The 24,248-nt window shown below is 34.4% G+C and overlaps 2 protein-coding genes across 2 annotated transcripts; one reads left to right on the top strand and one right to left on the bottom strand.

The window, feature by feature from the left end:
* Positions 1-2,596: 2,596 nt before the first annotated feature.
* LOTGIDRAFT_164930 (hypothetical protein) lies at positions 2,597-5,089 on the top strand (the record flags this gene model as incomplete). The annotated part of the gene is made up of 3 exons (XM_009061434.1): positions 2,597-2,627; positions 3,569-3,601; positions 4,404-5,089. 3 exons carry the CDS (start codon positions 2,597-2,599, stop codon positions 5,087-5,089), a joined length of 750 nt encoding a protein of 249 aa, XP_009059682.1.
* A 1,292-nt stretch (positions 5,090-6,381) lies between these two features.
* Positions 6,382-23,541, bottom strand: LOTGIDRAFT_124894 (hypothetical protein; the record flags this gene model as incomplete). Its single annotated transcript, XM_009061433.1, has 31 exons — positions 6,382-6,825; positions 7,643-7,727; positions 7,894-8,042; positions 8,641-8,749; positions 9,034-9,193; positions 9,610-9,762; positions 10,160-10,256; positions 10,636-10,856; positions 10,937-11,193; positions 11,457-11,633; positions 12,028-12,122; positions 12,424-12,530; positions 13,063-13,228; positions 13,502-13,621; positions 14,323-14,428; positions 15,035-15,117; positions 15,549-15,629; positions 16,034-16,121; positions 16,466-16,556; positions 17,041-17,213; positions 17,546-17,738; positions 18,240-18,356; positions 19,495-19,674; positions 20,121-20,173; positions 20,523-20,577; positions 21,023-21,282; positions 21,435-21,601; positions 21,961-22,166; positions 22,452-22,636; positions 22,949-23,039; positions 23,439-23,541. The coding sequence occupies 31 exons, from the start codon at positions 23,539-23,541 to the stop codon at positions 6,382-6,384; spliced, it is 4,572 nt and encodes a 1,523-aa protein (XP_009059681.1).
* Between the last annotated feature and the right edge of the window lie 707 nt (positions 23,542-24,248).

Genomic DNA, 24,248 nt, shown 5'->3' with positions numbered 1-24,248 from the left:
AAATAGCACCGAACTCTCAACGCACATTTGGCAACTTAAATTGAAAAATAGTAATTAAAAATAATAAAAATTTCCTGGTCCATCGATAGCGGAGCTATGTAGCCTAGATTGATTTTTTTAATTATAAATATATTAATTATGTTATGCATATTAATTTACAAGTTGATAATTAAAGTTAATATGCATGAGATTATTAAGAACACAAGTGATATGGATATACTACTTCTAGGTTTATTACAGACTACGTTTCAAAACACATACAGGTAACATTAAAAACACGAGGTATATAGATATACTACTTCTAGGTTTATTACATACTACGTTTCAAAACACATACAGGTAACATTAAAAACACAAGATATATAGATATACTACTTCTAGGTTTATTACATACTACGTTTCAAAACACATACAGGTAACATTAAAAACACAAGATATATAGATATACTACTTCTAGGTTTATTACATACTACGTTTCAAAACACATACAGGTAACATTAAAAACACAAGATATATAGATATACTACTTCTAGGTTTATTACATACTACGTTTCAAAACACATACAGGTAACATTAAAAACACAAGATATATAGATATACTACTTCTAGGTTTATTACACACTACGTTTCAAAACACATACAGGTAACATTAAAAACACAAGGTATATAGATATACTACTTCTAGGTTTATTACATACTACGTTTCAAAACACATACAGGTAACATTAAAAACACAAGATATATAGATATACTACTTCTAGGTTTATTACATACTACGTTTCAAAACACATACAGGTAACATTAAAAACACAAGATATATAGATATACTACTTCTAGGTTTATTACATACTACGTTTCAAAACACATACAGGTAACATTAAAAACACAAGATATATAGATATACTACTTCTAGGTTTATTACATACTACGTTTCAAAACACATACAGGTAACATTAAAAACACAAGACATAAAGATATACTACTTCTAGATTTATTACATACTACGTTTCAAAACACATACAGGTAACATTAAAAACACAAGATATATAGATATACTACTTCTAGATTTATTACATACTACGTTTCAAAACACATACAGGTAACATTAAAAACACAAGATATATAGATATACTACTTCTAGGTTTATTACATACTACGTTTCAAAACACATACAGGTAACATTAAAAACACAAGTTTTATAGATATACTACTTCTAGGTTTATTACATACTACGTTTAGAAACACATACAGTTAACATTAAAAACACAAGATATATAGATATACTACTTCTAGGTTTATTACATACTACGTTTAGTAACACATACAGGTAACGTTTTCAAGTAAAATGATTAACAACCAAACAACACAAGATATATAGGTGAAACAATAGAAGCCATAAAGGGATATAACAATAACAATCATGATTAAAGATGTGCCTATAAAAACAACAGAGGATAGATAAAAGAAAATTACTTAAAGCCAAAAACTTGTAAAACAACTAAGAGCACTATCTGACTGTCACACAGGATTGAATGAGATAAGTGTCACTTCCGTCTCTGTTTAGTACATGTTCTAATGTTCATAACTTTATCTAGTCCCCTGGCTTCATCAGGCCTGTAGCCAGGATCCTTCTGGAACTATATTCGCCTTGCAAAATTCTGAATTGAAGCTGAAATCAGTCTCTATCAGTTATTGCCCCCCTAGAAAAGTGGTTTGCACCCCCAATTGTACCCCCACTTTATTTTCAACAAATCTAAATATCTACCTATTTTCTCCAAAATATGTATCAGAATGCACAAAATCGAATCATTTTTTCTAAAAATTTTCTTGAGAGAACTCTCTAAGACGCTCTATGAGAGGCTTGCGACTATGCCACCACCACAGAGTAGCCCAAAATGAATTCAGCCTCAGCAGTTGTCCCCCCATTGAGTCAGTCTGCCCCCTATTCGGAAGTCTGGCGCCGCCACTGCAATATCAACTAAATTCAGCAGGATTTTAGTTTGGTTTTGGTTTTTCTAAAGCTTAGAAAACCTCTTTACAATCCCTTTAAACTGCTGAAAAATTAAATAGGCATAAAATTCCATAAAATATTCTATGACTATAAGGTAAGAAGGAGCAGAATAAACAGAAGTAGAGTGGAGACAAGGATTCTTCAAGTATTTTGGTGACAAACTAAATGAAATAGTTGATAATGTAATAAAATGAGTTATATTCATAAAAAAATTGATAACTGTAATGAGTTCATGAAACCGTATTACTCTACTTGTTTTAATGGCAGCTCGGGTGGCTATTATTGGTTGTTGTTGTTATGGGGGCCTCAGTTGGGGGTATAAAAGTCCGAGCTGGAGACAAGAGTTCAACTACCAACTACCACGACTACCAACAACTACCTAGTTTGCGATATCAGCATCCGCTGGAAGCGAACGTTAACTTGTCATCTACCAACCAACCAACAAGAGTTCAACCACCAACTACCACGACTACCAACAACTACCTAGTTTGCGTTATCAGCATCCGCTGGAAGCGAACGTTAACTTGTCATCTACCAACCACCATCTATCGAAGTTGAGTTACCCCGAACTGTTATACTGACAACATGGTAAACCGAGTAGCTGTTATATTTTGTGGTAAGATAATATGAGTTACTATAGAAACATAGATATATATAATTAGACCAAAAATCTACCTCCATTCCAGCCTCTGATAGCTATGTTGACAGTTGTCAGCTGGTGTAGAGGCAGAAAAACTAGGCTCTGTTTTATGGAAATTTTCTAAACATATTTATTTAAATCGGATCGGCCAAACCCAAATATTGGGCAAGATGGATATTTTTGTAGTTCAGCCATCATGATCCCCCTACACCATTTAAAGGGGCTTTCCGCTTTTTCCAAGATGTCCTAAATTTTACCTGAAAATATTTATAAGGTATGCTATTTATATCTATGTATCTACTTGATCAAACTGAATTTGTATTAAAAGGGTTAATTACAAACGGAGAGTACTAATTGTTAATTAAACAGTTTTGGTGTTTAGCTTTATAATGGCTCGGTATTTTTAGTTGAAATCTTTAGAATACATCAGACATATTTCTCTACAATTATTTGAGAATGTCCCTTTAAGTCACGTCTGTGGTTCCAACATATTTAAACGAAACTGATCTCTGATAAGCCATTTAAAAGAGGCGTGTAAAACTAACAAAACGAAAGCTATCAAATACTAATTTACAGTCATCGTTAAGGTAATTTAATATTTTGTTAGAAAAAATGCATTTTCGGAGATGTGTAAAATGCTCATAAAACAGGGCCTCGTTTTGCTGACTCTACTCCTGGAATAGAAGCAGATATTTCCAACTATATAGTGGTATAGTGGTATACACATTATTATATATGATATTGGTAATGTTAGTTGTAAGAATAATGAAATTCTTCAGGTGGTATGACTTGTCCTGTACTATAATCAAGAAAAAGCTGCTTTATGTTAATATTCTTTAATCCAACTTGGCCTGTATGAAAAATACAAAAGGGTACTTAAAAGTATATACGAAACAAAGAGTTGTTGTATTTTTCAGTTTATCTCTGTGCTGTACACCAAGTGTATTCAGGTAATTATATTCTGTATTATTTATGTTTTTTAATGTATATCTCTTCTCAATAGCAAGACAAACCTGGCCCTAATATATCTCATTCGTACATCACGTCATGGGATATAGGGTTAGATTTGTCAGAATGTCACTTTTAAGGGAGTAAGTCCGATCCATTTTTGGCATTTTTTCCACGCCAGTAGTACTAGTGTTTTCAGATTTACAGCATCGCGTGCTCTGCTTTAATATTTCTAAATATAAAATCGATACAGAGAGGTCATAATGACACAGTCTAGACATAAAATATATCCCACATTCCTTCCTTCTAATGTAAATCTGAAAACACTAGTACTATTAACGCCAAATTTGGCATAAATGTTGGTATCTATACAAAGCTAAACCATACATGAGTTACCATTATCATATATTTACTGTCCAGTGTCCAACACTGTACCACAATACACAATACAGTCGAGGGGTAGAATTTCCCATTAAGACTTGGCTGTATTTTGGTATCGTGTGGGGCATGTGGGCTTTGTATAATATTATGTCTTGATGGTCCAACCTTGTATGGACACCAAATTTGACTTATGGTGAAAATTTTCAAAACCGGACTTGTGTTATTGTCAAACACTAAGACACAGTGAACCTCTATTGAAGCAACCGATTTCAATCTTGACCATCTTACCAGATGATGGGCACTCCGGCAAGCTGATGATGTAAATCTTTCTGGACGAGCGAGAACCATGTGAATAAATGGTGAATGGATTCGTTCTTTTTGTATTTTGCTATTGTAAGGTGATTTTAGATATTTTTTTTTCAGCTATCCTGACGAATATCAGATCCGAGGCGGGAGTCTTGAGCCTGCTTGAGTTTCGTAAACAATTTTATATTGTTGACTTTGATGACAACAATGTTTTAACGTACGATAATATTCGAAGACATGTTCTATTAGTTGATTTAAACAATGATGGTCAAGTTACGCATGAAGAGTTACAGTCCAACCCAGATACACCCAAATATCCTATGGAAGTTTTCCGTGCATTGGACATAAATAATGACAACATTCTTAATTGTACTGATATCAGAGGTGTGTTTGAGTTGCTTCCCGGTACCGGAAATGAGGTAGATCTACAAGAATTCTTGACGACCTTTTCGACTAGAATGAATGAAACAACTGGACCAGTAATGAAGATACAGTCTTTTGTACAGGCTGATAGAGATTTCATGATTATAGATGAAAATGATGATAACATTTTGACTAGAGAAGAATTTCAAGTGGATTTTACAGAAGCTGACGAAAATAAGAATGGACAATTGGAAGAATCAGAAGTACGTAACATGTTCCCAATGAGAAGTACTCCACCAGAAACCATTTGTCCAAACATCTCTGTAAGCTGTTCTGTTGATGACGTGATGCCTCTCTTCGATGCAGCAGACAAGAATCAAGATTCCCAGCTCACCGTTGATGAATATATTCAACATTTTGGACTCTTGATTGAAAACTAATCACTACAGATAATAATATGACAACCCGGCGAGTCTTGAGTCAAATTATTACTTTATTGAATAAAATTTTATTGAGCATTAATCTCGTATTCGATACAATTTTATTACAGTAGAAAGAAACAACCTTTCTGAACAAGGATAACAACTTAGGTTCTCGAGGATCCTTTCTACCAGATGGTTCTCGGCTAAACCTCTCGGCACAGTGGTGGAGCCAGTTTTTTTACGTCCGTGGGGGTGCCCGAATTTCTAACCTAGTTATGAGATTTTTGCCCGAAAAACATGTCTTCGGGGCTGCGAAGGGGGCGGGTGACCCCCCTGAACCCCACCCACCATATTATTTCCATGTGATTTCTATTACAAACAGATAAAATTGACAGAAGAAACAAGGCAATATGTTGAAAGAATAAATAACAATTTTATTTCAATTTTAATCAGTAACATAAATTATTTCATTCATTTCCAAAACAAACAATTATTAACAAACAATTCTTGATAAACTATCTCAGATATTTCTTTTACCGAGATGGAAAATTTCATTCATTAAACATTTATTAACTTGTCTTTAGAGAGACAATCTGATGAAAATGCAAATCTGCAGGTTTCGCATCTTTTTGTGTCTTTTCTGTGGGTGACTCTACTTTCAATCCATGATCTGACAAGATTATTCTAGGTCATTTAATATTCTACCAATCAAATGCTTTGTTCAATAACAGATTTCCTTTCTGAAGAATTCTAGGAGATTCGTTTTTAAACATTAACTTATATTGAAAGCCAATTTTTAACAGTCTTTAGTATTAGTTAGTATCCATTATTACAACTTATGATGGAGAAGAAGTTTTGACAGAACACGATTTAAAGAAGAATCTTGTTAGATCATTCATGGAAAAAGTAATAACCTGCAGAAAAAATGGGAAAGAAAACATTCAGATCAACTCTACTAAATATGTTGGTATTTCAAATGCTTATGACTTCTGGTTTAAATTTCTATTGACTCTACCCATAAACAACATAGACTTTTTATTTTGGAAAATCTTCGAAAAATAATTTTTTAAAATTAGTAAATCTGAGAAACGATTTGATAACAACATTCAACATGGAAGTTCAGATGAGAGGCTGTTAGTAATATTTTCTAAAATCAATAAACTTTAATAAATTTTCATTTCCGAAATTATCAAAAGCATACAGGTGATATATTTCCTTTGAATACTGAAGTTGCTCGAAAATTCACAGCTTCTGAGGGAGTCTCTCGGATTTTCCCGAACATATCCAATGCCCAATACACAACTGGAAGGTTATTTATGGTTTCCATGATGATATCCTGAGCTGTAACCACGGTGATGAGAAAAATTTGGATGACCTTGACCTTGCGGTGAACCTCTCTGTAAAATCATTACTGGTGACATTCCAGGGCGAGGCGAGACATTGGCAGACGGCATCATTACCCCTCCTGGATTTCCATACATATTGTATCCCGAATAATTCACTCCGCCTTGCTGATACATATTCATACGTCCATGACCTTGATGGTTGTTATGGTGATAGTAATTACTGTTATTAGTGTTGCTATGGTGACTAGATGTGTAACTAGGAGACACTGATGAGTATGAGCGTGATGAAGATCCAGACAAATTCTCGGAAGATTTCTCTCCACTTGATGATGCAGATTTTGGTCTGGACGACTTGGGCTTCTGGTCCCATAATTTCAGCAAAGCTTCGGCCACTTTTGGGTCCAATTCCTAAACGTAAAAATCAACATAATCACTATTATTAAACTATGCTTAACTTTACTCATTAAATGAAATTAGAAACCATGTATAAGAATAATCCATGCTACTATGACACAAACAGCTGATAATAAATTAGTAAGTTGAATATTAAAACAGAACCTGAAACATTTTGTTATTCAGAGTTTTACACTTTAAGATGTCAACTGACCTATGTCTACCTTTGACGAGTAGAGTCAGACAACTGACCTATGACCTATTGAAGTTTGCCAAGTAGAGATCTTCTGACACCTGAACTATTTCATCCTGTGTCCCTACTGAAGTTTGACAAGTAGAGATCTTCAGACAACTGACCTATTTCAGCCTGTGTCCCTACTGAAGTTTGACAAGCAGAGATCTTCAGACAACTGATCTATTTCAGTCTGTGTCCCTAATGAAGTTTGACAAGCAGAGATCTTCAGACAACTGATCTATTTCAGTCTGTATCCCTAATGAAGTTTGAAGAGTAGAGTCACACAACTGCCTGTTTCCCTACTGAAGTTTGACAAGTAGTACTTGCTCTCATGTCTCTACTTCAAGACAGAAGAGAACCAAATTAGTTTTATTTGATCAATGACAGTCTAAAGGTGTCCTCAAACCAACACGACACAGTAAGATACAACAAAATAGAAATAACATCACAATATAAGGTCAGAGGATGTTGGGTGGTTCGAGTTGTACAGTATCCAGTATGTATAGTTTAAACAACTTGTATGGGTTATACCGTAATGTGTCCTATGAGATCTGGTGTATAAACACCTGTTAAATTACTCTAAAAGAAAATCCAAACCTGTCCATCTCCACTGTCCTGTACTCTCTGACCATCATTGAATGCATTATTCAAACCCTGGATACTCTGGAAATTGATGTTACCCCTAAAACAAAAGAACATGAAATGAATGGACCAAGGAATGATTTACTAATTTAAGGTAAGTAGCAAGGACACATAAACCCACATCAGCGAACAGACTAAATTATAATTCAGGTTATGGCATCAAATTCTTTTAGTAGCGTTAGTCAATTTTGACAAAAATGTCTTACTTTTTGATCCATTCTATAGAGAAGTTACCAGTTCCTATGGAGTAGAATTCCTTAGATTTCTCTTTACTGACTTCAGAAGTCATTCGAGCGTAACCATGGAAGTTTTTACTGCCAGTTAGAGAGAAGATCAGATAAATATTCTTTACTTCCTAAAACATAGAAATTTAAAAAATCATAAACATTTTATAAAGATTTTTCTTACCTGCCTATAAATATATATTGAAACTATTACCTTAATATTTGTTTACATGAAGATTATATCATTACCAAGAGGTTTAGCCAAGGACAATCTTGTAAACAGAATCCTAGTGAACCTTAGAAATTATCCTTGTAAAATCATTCCCAAGAAGTTAAGCCAATGACCAGCTGGTAGACAGGATTCACGTCATCTTAAGTTGTTATCCTTATCCTTTATATCTTACAATTTTATATTTTATGATGTGAATCCTGTCTACCAGCTGGTTCCAATGCCAAGAAGTTTGGCCAAAGAGCAGCTGGTAGACAGAATCCTTAAGAATCTAAGTTGATATCCTTGAAAAAACATTACTAAGATATTTTATCAAGGACCAGCTGGTAAAAAAGGATCCTTAAGAACCAAAGTTGTTATCCATGTAAAATCAATGCCAAGAGGTATGGCCAAGGATCAGTTGGTAGAAAGGATCCTTGTGAACCTAAGTTATTAACCATGTAATATCATTGCCATGGTTGTTTTTTTTCTTTCGATGTAATCAATTAATATGTACTAACCTTATAAAGTATATTAAGAAGTTCACTAGTATATCTATTGGTGGCCCATATTCCTTTATTGATACAGATATCTAATAATTTCTGGTTTCGACACTTCATTATAAAATATCTAGGAGATATAATATAATTAAATAAATTACTGCTTGTTGATGAACATGGCTTCAGCTTTATATAATTCACATGAGATCTGAAAATAATATGAAGGTTCACTCCTCTCATGAAAAGAAATGAAGTTGTACTTTTTACTTCATATTTAGAGAACGAAGGCAAGCAACACCATTCAGTGTGCAATAAGGGACATGTATTAGCCTAGACTATTTTTTCAATTTGAAACAATTGAGGGACCTTAAACATGCGAACATATCAGCACCAAATAATAATTACAAGCATTACCTAGCCTCTGTAGATCTATCTTTAGGTTCAATCCATTTACCAGTACAGGGAGTGGTAGCTAGTTGTGGACTGGAACATGGTGTATTATTGGTGCTGCCTCGTTGACTATTTGTACCTGAACTACCCTCACTGCCCTCTAATGATTTAGATGATGGACTCTCTGAAATGGGACAAGACAAAACCTTGTGCAATGAAGAGAAGTTACAGTTTCTTTTTTCTGATATTGTTGTCTTCATTGTAATCTAACAAGCTTTTTTCCAAAGTCCTGTTCTAGTGACATCTTTTTCAAATGTAGGACGTAAAACTCTATTCATTTCATTTTCATTTTTGGTTTAGAGACATAATAATCCCCATAAAACATAGCTTAGTTTTTCTGAATTTACTCCAGCTGACAAACTTCAAAATATCAATCAGAGGCTGGAATAGAAGAAGATGTTGCAGACTATATGTTCTGGAGATCATTTCCTTGAAGGTTGAATTTGAACATATTCTTAATACTCAACAAAATTCATTTGTTCCATTTTCAGAATGGATATTTTTTGCACAAAGTACAAAAAAAAAAAGTGATTTACTAACTGAAGTTTTGGTTTCTACGAGGGGGAGTATTAGTTGGTGTTTTACCAGACACACGTCTATTACCATAGTTACTATCATAGTCGTCATGGTGATATCCTCCACGATGGCTGCCAGACATCATAGTCTCTGTGGCTACAATACAAGTAAATAGGTCTAAAATTAATCTTGATTCAGTCCAAAAAATCTATAACATTTCAAAATAATGGTCTTAAGTGCATCAGAAAATATGGATTCCTGGAAAGATGTATGTTTTGTCAATAATACAGAATCAAATTTAACTTTTCAAATAAATAAACTTTTTTAGCTTGGAGATTCTCTGAAAGTGATGTTTAGTTGTCTATGTGGACTCTCTTAAAGGGATGCCATACTGACAAACTCAAATACCAAACATTATTAGCTATGTGGACTCTCTGAAAGGAATGTCTAGTTGACAAATCTAAATACCAAATAACATTATTAGCTATGTGGACTCTCTACCAAGCCGACAAACTTAAATACCAGAAATGAAAGGAAACCAAAAAAAGAATTTTGCTAGAATGAAGCAACTTACACATGGGCCTCGGTCTCTGTCCGATTCCAGCTGGTTGTTGTAATCCTATAGATTGTTCTTCATTTGTTAATACATTGATAACAGCTCGAATTATAGACTGTAATATAATAGATATACAATGTTAAGTGAGTATTTAGGAGAGGTCTCTGTCGAATTACAGATTGTAATACAATAGAAATACAATGTTAAATGAGTATTTAGGTGAGGCATATATCCAGCAATCTCAGGCTTTGCTGCTGTTGATAAATCCAAAATCAAAAACATTGTCAAACTTGGGTCCAAAATTGTTTGAAAGTAGAATGATCAAGGGAATGGAACATTAAGGAAAAATATTTATTCAAACACAGTCCACATTATTCCAACATAGATTGAGGCATAATAATTATAATACATCACTATTATATAGCACCAATATCTTTGCTTGACAATATATCTATATTTTCATAATCATATAAAAATGTTGTCCTGATTCCTACCTCATCCATCTGTGACCAAGGTTTAGCAGGTGCTCTCATTCGACGTAAAAATAAATTATTCCATTTCTGGCGTAACTCATAGACAAGTTGACAGGCATCTTTATCAATTCTGAATGAAATCCACTCGTCAATACTAAAACTAGATTTCTTCATATCTTCCTTATCTTCTCCCTCACTCTCACTACTCTCGTCATCAGTAAGGTGGGGGTGGGGCGATTCTACTGAAATGGAATGAATGAATGAATAACCTTCTACATTGGTATGGTGGGGCGATTCTACTGAAATAAAATTTAAAACCAACCTTCATCGAAGCCCTCAGATTCTTGTACAGCATTATCTGGTAATTTAGCAGACCCAGCAAATAACGCGACGGCCATCGGTGAAACTAGAGTACAACATCGTACACACGCTAATTTCTGGAACCTCGTCATTTCTTCAAATATTAACCAATCAGAAGGCAGTGTTGTGATTAATTCTTTACGTCCTTTACGACTCAAAGATGCTGAAGGTGGGGCACTCAAAACAGACGACATGTGAAACTGTACATCAGCATGTTTCCTGTTAAAAATAGAAATAGCATATCTCGTATAAGTCATCTTCACTCATCTTCAATATTTCCAGTCGACCCAGCTGTAAATGGGTATGGATAATCAGGGAAAGATCAATACCAAGAGGTTTGGACAAGGACCAACTGGTAGAAAGGATCCTTAACAGAAACAGCCTGTAGCACACAGGGCCATGGTTTATTGTCCCATTCAAACAACCAGACCCTTTTCCATGCCCCTCCAACATATCTCCAAACAGGCAACTTTAGTACTTACTGTGTCATTAAACATTTCTTTGACCTATTGACCTTGACCAAATTAGGGTACATTCCAGCACACAGGGCAGCCTTGACGATAGCCCAGTTTTCAGAGTTAGTGTTTAAATCGCGTATATCACCTCCACCTCGGGCTCGGACGAATCCTGACGCTCGTAGTTGACCTAATAATTGGGTTCTGAAAGGTAAGAAATAATGGAATATTTTTGGCAATATGTATCAACAGGTAATAATTGAGTTCTGCAACATCAAGATGACAACCAGGTGATAAACATTGTTTGAGAATGTCAAAAAGGTGTAACTGAACCAAGCTATCGTCTTTTTCATCTTCTATACCAATGTTATCAGCTTCAAAAACAGAAAACTTAAAGACTATGTCCAAACCAATTAATTCATTTCCGTAAATTTTGAGGTTCCAAAAAACATATCAAAATATGTCTTTTTTATTTGTACAAAACACTGTAAATCTCTGGTGCACTGAAGAAGGTTTTGCTGGGGCTTAATTCTCATTTGCTGGGGCCAAGTCCCCTAACGACGGGGCTTTATTCAGGATACAATGTAATATTACATACCTCATTCCAACAATCATCTCCATACAGGCTGATGATAAATAATTCTTCTCACAAAATCCTCGTTCCCAACCTTCAGTTCTCGCTTTCTGCCACGCCTAAAATAATAATAAACCATCAATTTAAATCTACATTTCTAAAAAAACAAAATCTATCGATAGAAAATAAGTTCATTTTGAATATCACAGCATTAATACTGAAAAGGTGCACAATCAAGGGACAGGTTAACAATTTTTAGGGGGCTGATTTGGATCTTAAATACATGTAAATAGAAAATAGAACTGTATCTTATAATATTAGTTTGTAAGTATAAAATTTCATGCAACAACAATATTTCATGACAAGATTTTTTTTGAAAAGCGAGAACATTGAAGGGATATCATTTATAAGTGACTCTACCTGAAAAGCTCTGAGTAGAGCCATATGATCACTGTAGGTATCAGCAGCAAATTTACGTCTAGACAGGGCACTGGCACGTTTTTCATGCGCTTGGGTTGGCAACACAACTAGAAAAAAATATATATTTTCATAAAAATCACATCATCATTCCTGACTATTACATTTCTCACTTTCGTCTCCATTGAACTCTTCACAAAAAAAAATTCTCTTCATCTCATTGGTCAATCACTAAAACTGATTTTAAAATCAACTTTGTATACTTTAACAAGTACCATTTTGTATTGTATTTGCTTCCATCGGGATGCATCTAAACTTGCATCGTGGGTCTTAATGCAGTGTGCAATGAAGGAAATTCTCTCAGGGCATCAATACTTTTTCTCTAATGCAGGGCTGGAACACTGTTTTTTTGGTGGCAGTGGGATAGCTCAATCTCTAGCAAGGTGGATTGTTTTCTGTTAAGTGATTAGGTGCTTTGGGTTTGAATCCTTCTCGCGGTAAGAAAAATTCTGTAATTCAGTGCTTCCATGAGTCAGCCCTTGGTGTATAGATATTTTAATACGTCTAATCTCATTATGCAGGAATCCTGGACCTTGCTGTGTGTAACGAGAGAAATTCTATCAAAAATCAATCAAAACTTACAGGGATCTTTGTGAGCTATAGAACAGACTATAGTTAAAATAGGGTCTAGACATTTCAACACAACAGAATAAAGTACCATCTTTCCTAGTCTAGGTTCTATAGGCAGGTCTGTTAGATGATGACCCAACTCTGTTAAATCTTCAAAAGGATCTAGGGCATCTATTTGCTGAAAGATACAATTATTTGTATTGAGAACTTATTATATAAAGTACCGCAAAGTCTAATTCCAATTGTTATACTAGGGGACCGAACGATTGGAGAGTTTCAATTCATGGAATCAACTGGACAGATTGGAACAGATTTCAGAACGTGTTCCATGTGAGCTGAAAAAATAGTAAGTACAAAACTTATGGGGATGTATTATATTATAAAGAAATGAAGAAATTAGTTAATAAAGATATCACTGAAATAATATTTTTGAATAAAAGATAAGACCTACCTTAAGAATATTGACTGAGTTTTTAACAACAAGGAGACCAGGAGCGTCAGGTGCCTTGGAGAGGAAATCAGCTATTGTGGTATTAACTGGTGCTAGTAACTTCGTATCTAAACACAACTCCTGTCAAATTTACAACAAAAACATTTAGATTATATACCTCGCACTGAACAATAATGAACCAGGTTTTTGATTTGGCCCTCATTTCTGTCGAGAGCTGAAGAGAGTGGCAACACTTTAAAGCATTTCAAACCTAATTTTTTATCCTTATAAACAATAGAATTTGTTATCCTTATAAACAATAGAATTTGTTATCCTTGTAAACAATAGAATTTGTTATCCTTATAAACAATAGAATTCGTTATCTTAATAAAACAGTACCATTTGTTATCCTTATAAACAATACAAATTATCCTTGTAAATACAACTTGTTATCCTTATAAACAGTACAATTTGTTATCTTTATAAACAGTACCATTTGTTATCCTTATAAACAATACAAATTATCCTTATAAATACAACTTGTTATCCTTATAAACAGTACAATTTGTTATCCTTACAAACAGCATAATTTGTTATCCTAATCATATCTCTAAACCTAGCCTTCAATACCTTCCTTAAAACCTTAGATATCGTTAGCAGCTTTTGTGATAGAGACTGGAGTATTTAAAAGTTAAGCGATATGTTTTGTGATCTAATGTTAGAGGAAACATTTGTAATTTATCAGAAATAACAATGAGAAAGAATCCTCAAATCGTTATCAGTATCATAAATTACAATAGTTTGTTTGTTTCTGTAGAAAACAACGCTTGACTGATACCAACCTGTAATGGATAGCGTAATATCTCTGGTTGCTGATATTCCATCATGCTACTGTATCGTATTCGACTGAATAGATGATAACATTTTCCTGCTTGACATCTACCAGCTCTACAATACAAATATATCAGCAATATACAACCTACTGTCTTCTTCCTTCAGTTGGTATTACCAATTACAGAATAAACAACGCAGGCCTTATTCTTGAAAACTTAACTGATGAATTTAGTCAATCATTAGAACCATTAGGAAAAAACACGATTTTCATACTTTCACAATTTTAGTCATAATCATTTTTTAATATCATATCCTTTGTTTTTGTTTCCCACTTCATGACCTAGACCAGTGCTTTTTGAGAATACCATTATCATCTTACTCTTACACAAAAATCGAATTTTAAATAGCATTATTCTATCCAATCAGATGACGGTATTTCTTAAAATCAGAATATTATTCCAGTTTTCGAGAATAAGGCCCTGGGACAAAAGTATATAAAAACAATTACTTGAATAAATAAATATATAACTTGTGACGTTTCCACGGCGATACTTTCATTACTATCAAGTGATGATGCCTACTGTTTTGCACCTTATGTGGCAAGTCTTGCAGTGAACAATAAAGAAAACTTTGTCAATACAGATGCAATAGATTATTATTTTTAACCCCAAAATACTCTGAAGTGTCCAAACAATACAATATATCATTAATCATTCTCACCTTCCTTTTCTCTGTTGAGAACTAGCTCTAGATATCCAGTTACTTTTTAACATAGTTAATCCAGATAGGGCATCAAATGTTTTCTACAAAAAAAAATACATTGCTCTTGTTAGAAATCGACTTGTCTACCTGATAATTTTAAATTATTCATAAAAAAATTCATAGGTCTTATTTTGATTGCACAGTATTGGAATTTCAAAACAGGACTGAAAACTCTTTATTATCAAGGAAGTTATGACAAATGGGGGTTTTGGTCATGATGGGCACACCTGATTGACAATCTCAGTCTCTTAAGAAAACTGGCCACATATTCTCAAAACGATCTTTGTGCTAGGATATCCTAGGTTCTTATTTTCTAACATTGATTCTAGGATATCCTAGGTTCTTATCTTCTAACATTCATTCTAGGACATCGTAGCGCTAACATCATTTCGAGAATACATGCCAAGAGCGTTTTGGAATCCTGAGACAAACAGACAAGATAAGTTTTTAACAAGATAAATAAAAACTCTACCTCTTTCACTTTACCACAATCTACCACAAAAACAACATCATTAATAGTTATACTAGTTTCAGCTATATTCGTTGATAATATCTAGAAAATAACACAAACTAATCTTACTACAACTTATAATTTACATATAAATAAAATCTAAAACTGTGTAATTTTGCAGTTCCTATACCTTGGTGAGATTTTGTTAAAGGGGGCATATGACTGTGAATTCTTGTATGTCTAATACATGTTATTTGGTCTTGCATTAGAAGTGTTTGGGACTGACCAAACACCACCTGAAGTTCTATAAGGTTCAGTAATACAGAGAGATTCTGAGTTATTTAAAAAGAAGACTCGTGAGAAGAGTTCAAGGTTCTCATTTCTAGAGAATATACCAAACTGTAAAAATGATCCCGAGATATGAAGGAGATTATTGTCGGACAACATTACGTTCATACATGTAATTCGAAAAACCTAGTTGTAACTATTGTTTTCTGAGTACTTACAATTTTTCTGACACCAGAGGGAGTATATCTAAAGACTCGTTTCTGGTCTGATGACTGTATCGCAGAATGTAGGACATATACCACATATCTATAAATAGAAAAGTTTTCATATTATTCCTGAAATTGCAATGAACTAGAGTTTGAGGTTATTTCATGGGCTAATCAAGACAGATGCTGTGCAATGTGTGACAAAGAGTTTAAATTTAGTGAAAGTAGCAAAATGAGGATAACCCCAATTTTTTTGATCCGAATTGAGCTTAGAACACAAGCTGTGTTCAAGGGAGACAATTAGCCTACACTGTCGCAAATTCAATCTATTGATGAATCTTTAACATGGCAGGCTGCAGTACACAGAGCTTCAGTTTTTTCAAACCCAAGAGATTTGAAATGTTGAAAGATATCTAGAATATTGGCGTAGATTTTATGTGATACCCGTACCGTGTTTGTTCAAAGTTTTTATCTTCTGCTATCTTGTCTCTAATGGCAACAATATCATCATAACCTGGCAGAAATACCAGTATCGCTCCTAGAATACAATATCAGCCATTTTATTTTATATAAATATTAGATTAATTGAATTCTTCAAAACATCTTACTATAGAATTTGTGTTGAAGTTTACATTGAGAAATACAATTCTTATGACAAATCTATTCATAATATTTTTGTGAAATGGGGTCCAGATCTAGATTTTTTTTTTCTCTTTTTTTTCTGTGCATGACTGTACTCGTTATCTCTATTGACACAACTCCTCCTTCTTTCTTCCCCCTCCTACTCTGACCCTCACTCTATACATACCATCGTCCCCACCAAACTATCCACTCCCCCTCCCCCACCAACTCTATATATATCCTCCCACCACTCTACCTCTCTCTCCCTCACCTCACTCTATACATACCGACAGACTGTGTGGTGTCCCATCGTCCCCACAACACTGTCCACTCCCCCTCCCCACCAACTCTATACCCTCCCACCACTCTACCTCTCCTCCCTGGCACTCTATACATACCATCAGACTGAGTGGTGTGTATTTTATAAATCAAGCTAAATAATAAATTGACGTCTACTCTTTCATCATCGAAGCTATGTTGGTAGGCTGATAGTAATTCTTGATCTTCTGCTGATAAAATAATTTGACCAGAGTTCAGGAGTTTGTCCTCGCCATTAGATTTCTCCATATATCTAGAAAAAATACACAAAAGGATAGTGAAACCAAAAGTATCTATCATATTGCTCTTATTTGGGTTTCCTCTTCCCATAATATCAAGAAACAGGTCCTACATGACAAGCTTTGATTGGTTAGAAATAATGTCATTAGAACAAGACTGTGGTAGAACACTTGTTAGATTTCAATGGAGACAAATAATATAACAAAAATATAAACGAAATTGTAATCTTTCGTAAATAAAACCTCCCCTCAATATGAAAAAATATCTGGTGTCTTCCCCCCAAACCCTCCAACAAACCACACTTCCCCCCCCCCCCACTTCACTCAATAACCAAATAAAACTTACAATTGAGCCTCCAGCATATCTTTTATATCAATCTGGTTGAATTTCTGACACCAGTCTATTGCAGTCCAATCATTGGAGGCCTTGATATTTACACTGGCACCCAGACTGAGTAATTTCTCAACGATTTCATTAAACCCACGACCACACGCTATCATTAACGAAGTTACACTCGTTTCACTGTGTTTATAATCAACTGAAATAATACAAGAATTCATACACTTGTTTGTTTTTACAATTACAATAGAGATTCCTTGATATGTATCACCTTCAGAAAAGTTATTGAAGAAATTCATAGGTTAAAGTCTTTCAATAGCAATTGTAAGTAAGGGGACGATGGGGGAAACACATTGAAATGTTGCTTAAAACTTTGACCAGTGATTTTTATTCCAAACAGGTATGTCTATGTAAAATAAATGCGTGTTTTGGAGTTGGACGTGTTACTCAAGTCAACAATTAGGCATTTTTGGGCCTGTAAAACAGACTATTTATTTTGTATGGCCTGACTGGTACGGTTTTTATGTTAAAAACTAAATTCTAACTCCACCCTAGTTTATATCCTAGCTGATCTCTTTATTTGTGACCTTGGCCTGTGCTTTAGCAACTTCTGCACTCTTAATACCACCTCCATGACAATTTTAAAGACTAAAAGTTTGTGATGACAAAATATAAGAATTAAAACTAGCATAATACCTACCACTGACATTCTCACTGAGTATAAGATGAAAAACTTGAGAAAATAATTCTTCCTTTCCAGTCAACCATATTTCACTCAGCAATCTGTCCATTTCATGTTTTAAATTCTCCTCTAATTCTTCAGTATCACATGACGTCTGTATCTATTATATTAATGAAATGAAATGTATATTTATAGTTGAACAGAAATATTTCTGCTCATTGGAATCAGATTTAAAACATAACACTTTATATTTAGATAGTTTAAGTAATTATCAACACAATATAAGTTCAGTCTGTATAGTTTATTTTACTATTTTTTCAAATTATGATAAAGTGCACTGTTTGTGATTATTTTTCCAATCAGACCTCGATGAACACAAATATCTTTGATCTACTAAAACAGTCAGGCTATCCTAGCATAGTAAATGAGGTAGCCTGCAGCAAAAACATCTATGAATGCATTTTTAAACCACTGAGCGGAATACTAAAGTTATCTCCAATTTTTAAGAAATGTTGAACAGGGGCTTTAACTATTATCATATCATAATAGGGTATAGATAGACTTCAACTTACAACCATGCTATCATCTGTTATGTCTGAATCATCTACAGCACTATCTGTATCATGGACAGCACTATCTGTATCGTGGACAGCACTATCTGTATCGCGGACAGCACTACCTGTATCGTGGACAGCACTATCTGTACCATAGACAGCACTAACTGTACTTTGGACAGCACTAACTGTACTTTGGACACCACTAACTGTACTTTGGACACCACTAACTGTACTTTGGACAGCACTATCTGTATCGTGGATAGCACTACCTGAACTATCGACAGCACTAACTGTACTTTGGACTGCACTACCTGTACTTTGGACAGCACTAACTGTATTTTGGACACCACTAACTGTACTTTGGATACCACTAACTGTACTTTGGACACCACTAACTGTACTTTGGACAGCACTATCTGTAGCGTGGATAGCACTACCTGAACTGTCGACAGCACTAACTGTACTTTGGACTGCACTACCTGTACTTTGGACAGCACTATCTGTATCGTGGACAGCACTATCGGTACTTTGGACAGCACTAACTGTACTTTGAACAGCACTAACTGTACTTTGGACAGCACTAACTGTACTTTGGACAGCACTATCTGTATTTTGGACACCACTAACTGTACTTTGGATAGCACTAACTGTACTTTGGACAGCACTACCTGTACTGTGGACAGCACTATCTGTATCGTGGACAGCACTACCTGAACTGTGGACAGCACTAACTGTACTTTGGACAGCACTACCTGTACTTTGGACAGCACTATCTGTATTATCTGTATCTGTATTAACCATGTCACTGGATGGCTGTGTTTCTGCTGAAGAGGTAGTTGTTGTTTCTATAACACTCTGTTCACACCATTCTGATAACTGTTCTTGTTGTTTCTTTACTGTTTATAGAATAAATAAAAAAAATAAATGTCTTACTTTTCTGCAGCTTATGGGCAAATGAAAACAGACGAAGCCATGCAGGGTGCAATGAGGGAAATTTGGTCAGGACTGCTGCATTAGCTGGCATTATCTCAATTTCCAACTGTCAATGGAACGTACACAGCCTTTAGCACACAGGGCCTTGGTTTATTGTCTAAGCCAAACAACTAGAGGCTTTTCTATGTCAGCCTCCCCTTGCATTCACAGACAGGGGGAAACTAGGTAGAAAAATGTCAACAAAGAGGCAACCAAATAATTTAATTTTCACTATTAATACACTTGTTTTTACCAAAATAAAATAATCAAAGCAAAACTAAATTTCTGTTAATGTTTACACTGTATCAGATGAAAACTATTAACGTATTTTCGAAAACAGAATTTTTAGTTTAGAAAGAAATGGTTTTACCTTTTCCTTGTTCACTTTTAAATTTTTTCATCAGCCTGTTAGAATACTCAGTCCTGTCAAATACAACACGTAAAATATTGACAAACATACGCATCACAAACAGCAGAACTAGAGGACTGTTTCAGTATAATTTGTTTTTAAAGAAATTTGATTGGTCATGAATGTACAGAAAAACTTTCAGGTTCTGTTTTAATATAGCTAGCCAGATTTTTATAGAGAAACTAGCTTTAGTGGTTGAGTACAAATAAAAGCTAATGACAATACAAAATGAAAGTTCTGTCAAATTTTCATTAGACTCAGCAGCTTCAATTGATTTCTTGGCCATTTAATTCATGCTGTACATAATCTATCCTGGTCTAAAACTTTATAGATATAAAATAAAGATAAGACAGTCATATTTACCATTTTAAAACATCTTCTAGGAAAAACTCTTCTACATTAAATAAATTACCAGGGACTAGAATACAGATAGTATTACTGTTCATGATAAACAAAATAACAAATATATAACACAAGACAACAATTACGCATAAAACTCCCTTCTATAATACATGGGTACATAACATTTCAACACGTGGTGTATTAAAGAAGTTCTATCCCATAATGATTGTCTTGTCTCGCTTCTAAATAACATTCAAATCTTATATGAAAGAACAAATGAAAATTCAATTACAAAATATACTCAAAAATTCATTATAGAAAAAAGGATATTTTGGTTACAACGAACAAACGATGGTTGTGGGTTCTTATCTCTGTCGGAGTGAAAGTCAGATGACCTTGAATAAATCGTTTTTCCCCATAATTCCCGTTGACCCAGTTGTAAAAGGATAGTTGGGTACGGTGCTAATATCAATAACAAGATATTTGGCCTGATCACGTTAGTATGAAAATTAAAAACTTACTGCTAGCTATAGGACAGTGTCCAAAATAGTTGACAAATAGATCTATATTAATAGTAGCACTCATTAGAATCAATCGTAGGTTTTTAAACTTGACCAGGCCGTCACGTAACACGATCAATAAAAAATCACTGAATCTATCTCGTTCGTGGACCTCGTCTATAATCACATGGGTAACAGAAGCCAGAGATGAGTCGCCTCCCATTAATGTTCGTAATAAAACACCATTCGTACAAAATGTTAGTAACGTCTTTGGTGATACTCTAAAAAAATAACATAAATTCATTCGAAATTTGACATTTGAACTTGAGCTAAGTAAGGAAAGAGAATGAGAGATTCTATCAAAAACACACTGTTCAGATCTCTCATGAAAAATTTCAATAAGATTTTCATGATATCAGACGAAAATACTTACTTGCTTTCCAGTCTAATTTGATAGCCAACAGTTTGACCTATTTTCTCTCCCCTTTCATTGGCTACTCTCTCCGCGATGGTTAAAGCGGCAATACGACGGGGCTGGGTACACAATATTCTACAAGGTTTATTATTGGTGTAACAATCATCTAAAATCATCTGGGGCACCTATAAATATCAAATCAAAATCAAATCGTGTAAAGCTTTCCCAGAAAATTAACTTCTAAACTTGAATGGTATATTACTGCTCAATGCCTGGCAGTCCAATACGTGTATTTTGACAGCTAAGATCATGTGACATCTAACTCCATTGTGATTGGCCGTACTTTTGGCGTTTTATGTGTCGATGAAGATAACAATATAAGATTTTCACCCATTTTTCTAGCAAGGAATTGCCTGAAAAGTCTTAAAAAAAGTGCAAAAAATAAATATGAATATTTTGGTCCTAGATAAAAGAATACGGAAATCCAAAAAAGGAATACTTTGAAGACATTTCTGGCCCTTGATGATTATTGAAAAAGTCCTACCTGAGTGGTTTTGCCAGAGCCTGTTTCACTGGATACCAATACAATTTGATTATTATTGATGGCTGATACAATATCTCTACTGTAAACTTGTATCGGTAACGACTCGCGAAAACTATTCAAATCAGAGTTACCTCTCTTACATGGCACTTGTGGTACACCGTTGTTCAGACGCCCTGTTGTCGTTTTAAAATTCATATCTCGTGAAACTAGAATTAATTAATAATAATAATAATAATAATCAGCACTTTCAAAAACTCAAATTCTAGTGTTTAATGCAAAAAAAAAATTCAGAAATTTTGTTGACAGTCATTCCAATGTTGCTTGTAAACCATGGATCAGCATTTTCCTCATTGCACAGTGCATGCCAATATTGGTCTTCATTAGCCCAATGTGTAACAAGAAGCCGGAAGTAAAACTCCATCTCTGTTTAACCTTTTCAATCATCAAACACACCTTTATCATTACTAAACAAATTCAGAATTTTTACTTACCTTCATTAAAAAGTGACTTCTGAGTTTTGGGCTGTAGTTCTTGAATTTCTTTATTAGTGAGAGGAAAACGTTGAAGTAGATTCAATATTTGATGTTGGGAGTTTCTAGCCAATTGAAAGGTAAACGATTGCCCAGACGTTGAATTTCCTTTTTTATAAATAGTGATACATCGATTAGATTTCTTCCTAGAAAAATATAACAACAAAACTATCAACTGAGGCGGTTTTATAAGCTGCAGTAATGGCAACAGCCTCCAGCGACGGGGGGCGCAAATAAATGGCAGACTGACCCTTTAGGGGGACAACTGTTGAGATTGAGATTCAAAAAATAGGCAAGCCACAAGGGTCTGAAGAAGTTCTCCTTTTAAAAATTGAAAGAATCAATTCTGGCACATATTTGGGGGAAAAAATTTATAGAAAATGAAGTGGGGTAAGCTTACAATTTGGGGTAAAGACAATTTTTCTAGCAGGACAAGTTAATCTGTCAAAAATACCTACCCATGACTTTTAGATTTCAAGTTATAATTCTCACAAAGTCTGTGAATGTAGGCTCTTTCTGTGGCCGTCAAAGAGTAGGGGAATTCCAATTCTGTAAATAATAAACATTTTATTGACAAGGGAAAGTTTGTAGCATGTCAGTTGTTTGTTTATGCAGAACAAAGGAAGGTTGTGGCTTCTAATCTTGGTTGGTGTAGACCTTATTATTGAAGTCGACCAAGCTGTAAATGGGGCCATTCTGGGATAAAAAAAAAACCAGGAAGTTTGGCCAAGGACACGCTGGTAGAAAATTATAGCAGATAGGCAGGACACAAAGCTTCATTTTGGTAAAGGGTGTCTGAGGCTAAAATTGGATCATAGGAGGTTGCCATTAGAAATCTCAATTAAAAACAAATTATGTTTAATTCGGAAATTTAAAATTGACCACTTTGGTAAGAACAATAGAGGAATTCCTCTAAACAAAGTTAGTTTGAGATCCCGATTATTTCACCTTTCTGATCTGGGTCCAATCTGAACCTCTCTACTGATAACTGGACACCAATTTTAACTTCTTCCCCAATACAGATAGGCTGGTTAGGGCGTGGACCCCTCATGGGGTCACTCATACTGGAGTAACTGCTACCACTAGATGGTCTTGGTGAATTGTTGTCAAACCCTCTGTAACAAAAATTTCAATGTCAAGCTATTAACTTTTTTAAGGGCCTATTATACAAGTTTTAGGCTTATCTCAAACCTTCTTCAAAAAATTTGATTCTTGTGATGTTAAGGAAAGGAATTTAAAATCAAGTTTCTTTTAATGAATTAAATTTGCCATTATCAGCTAATCAATTTGACAGCAGCTTGTTTGTTTATATTTTTACTTTCAGTTTCGTTTTCAAAAATATTATCATCACAAAAAAGAATGCAAACAAAGTGTTTTTAGGGCGTATTTTGCCAATTTGCATTAAAGTGATGCCAGTACCTTTGAGGGCCATAGCTGTTACGCCCATTGCCTGATTGGAAGGAGTCTACATTTTGGTAATTGGCAGGATTCGATCGGCTGAAGTATCGACCTCGCGCTGCCATTTTAAAATTTTGCTAGATTTGTTTGTTTAGGAAAATTTTCGAACTTTTAGTTTTGTTTTCTTTAAAATATTTTTATCAGGAAAAGCCACAAATACAAATAGCAGACTAAAATTTTAAAGGAATTTGTTTTAGCTGAAAGTATGAGCAAAAAGTTTCCAGTGACTTTTTAAGCAAAATTTATAGTACCAAAATTTGAATGTCAGCTCTGTTTGTCAGAAATTAAGAGTTATTCCCC

The sequence above is a fragment of the Lottia gigantea genome (genome assembly GCF_000327385.1).
Source record: "Lottia gigantea unplaced genomic scaffold LOTGIsca_48, whole genome shotgun sequence".
In the NCBI taxonomy this organism is placed as follows: Eukaryota; Metazoa; Mollusca; class Gastropoda; family Lottiidae; genus Lottia; species Lottia gigantea.
The sequence above is the reverse complement of the archived record's forward strand: the minus strand, read 5'-3'. Positions and strand labels throughout refer to the sequence as shown.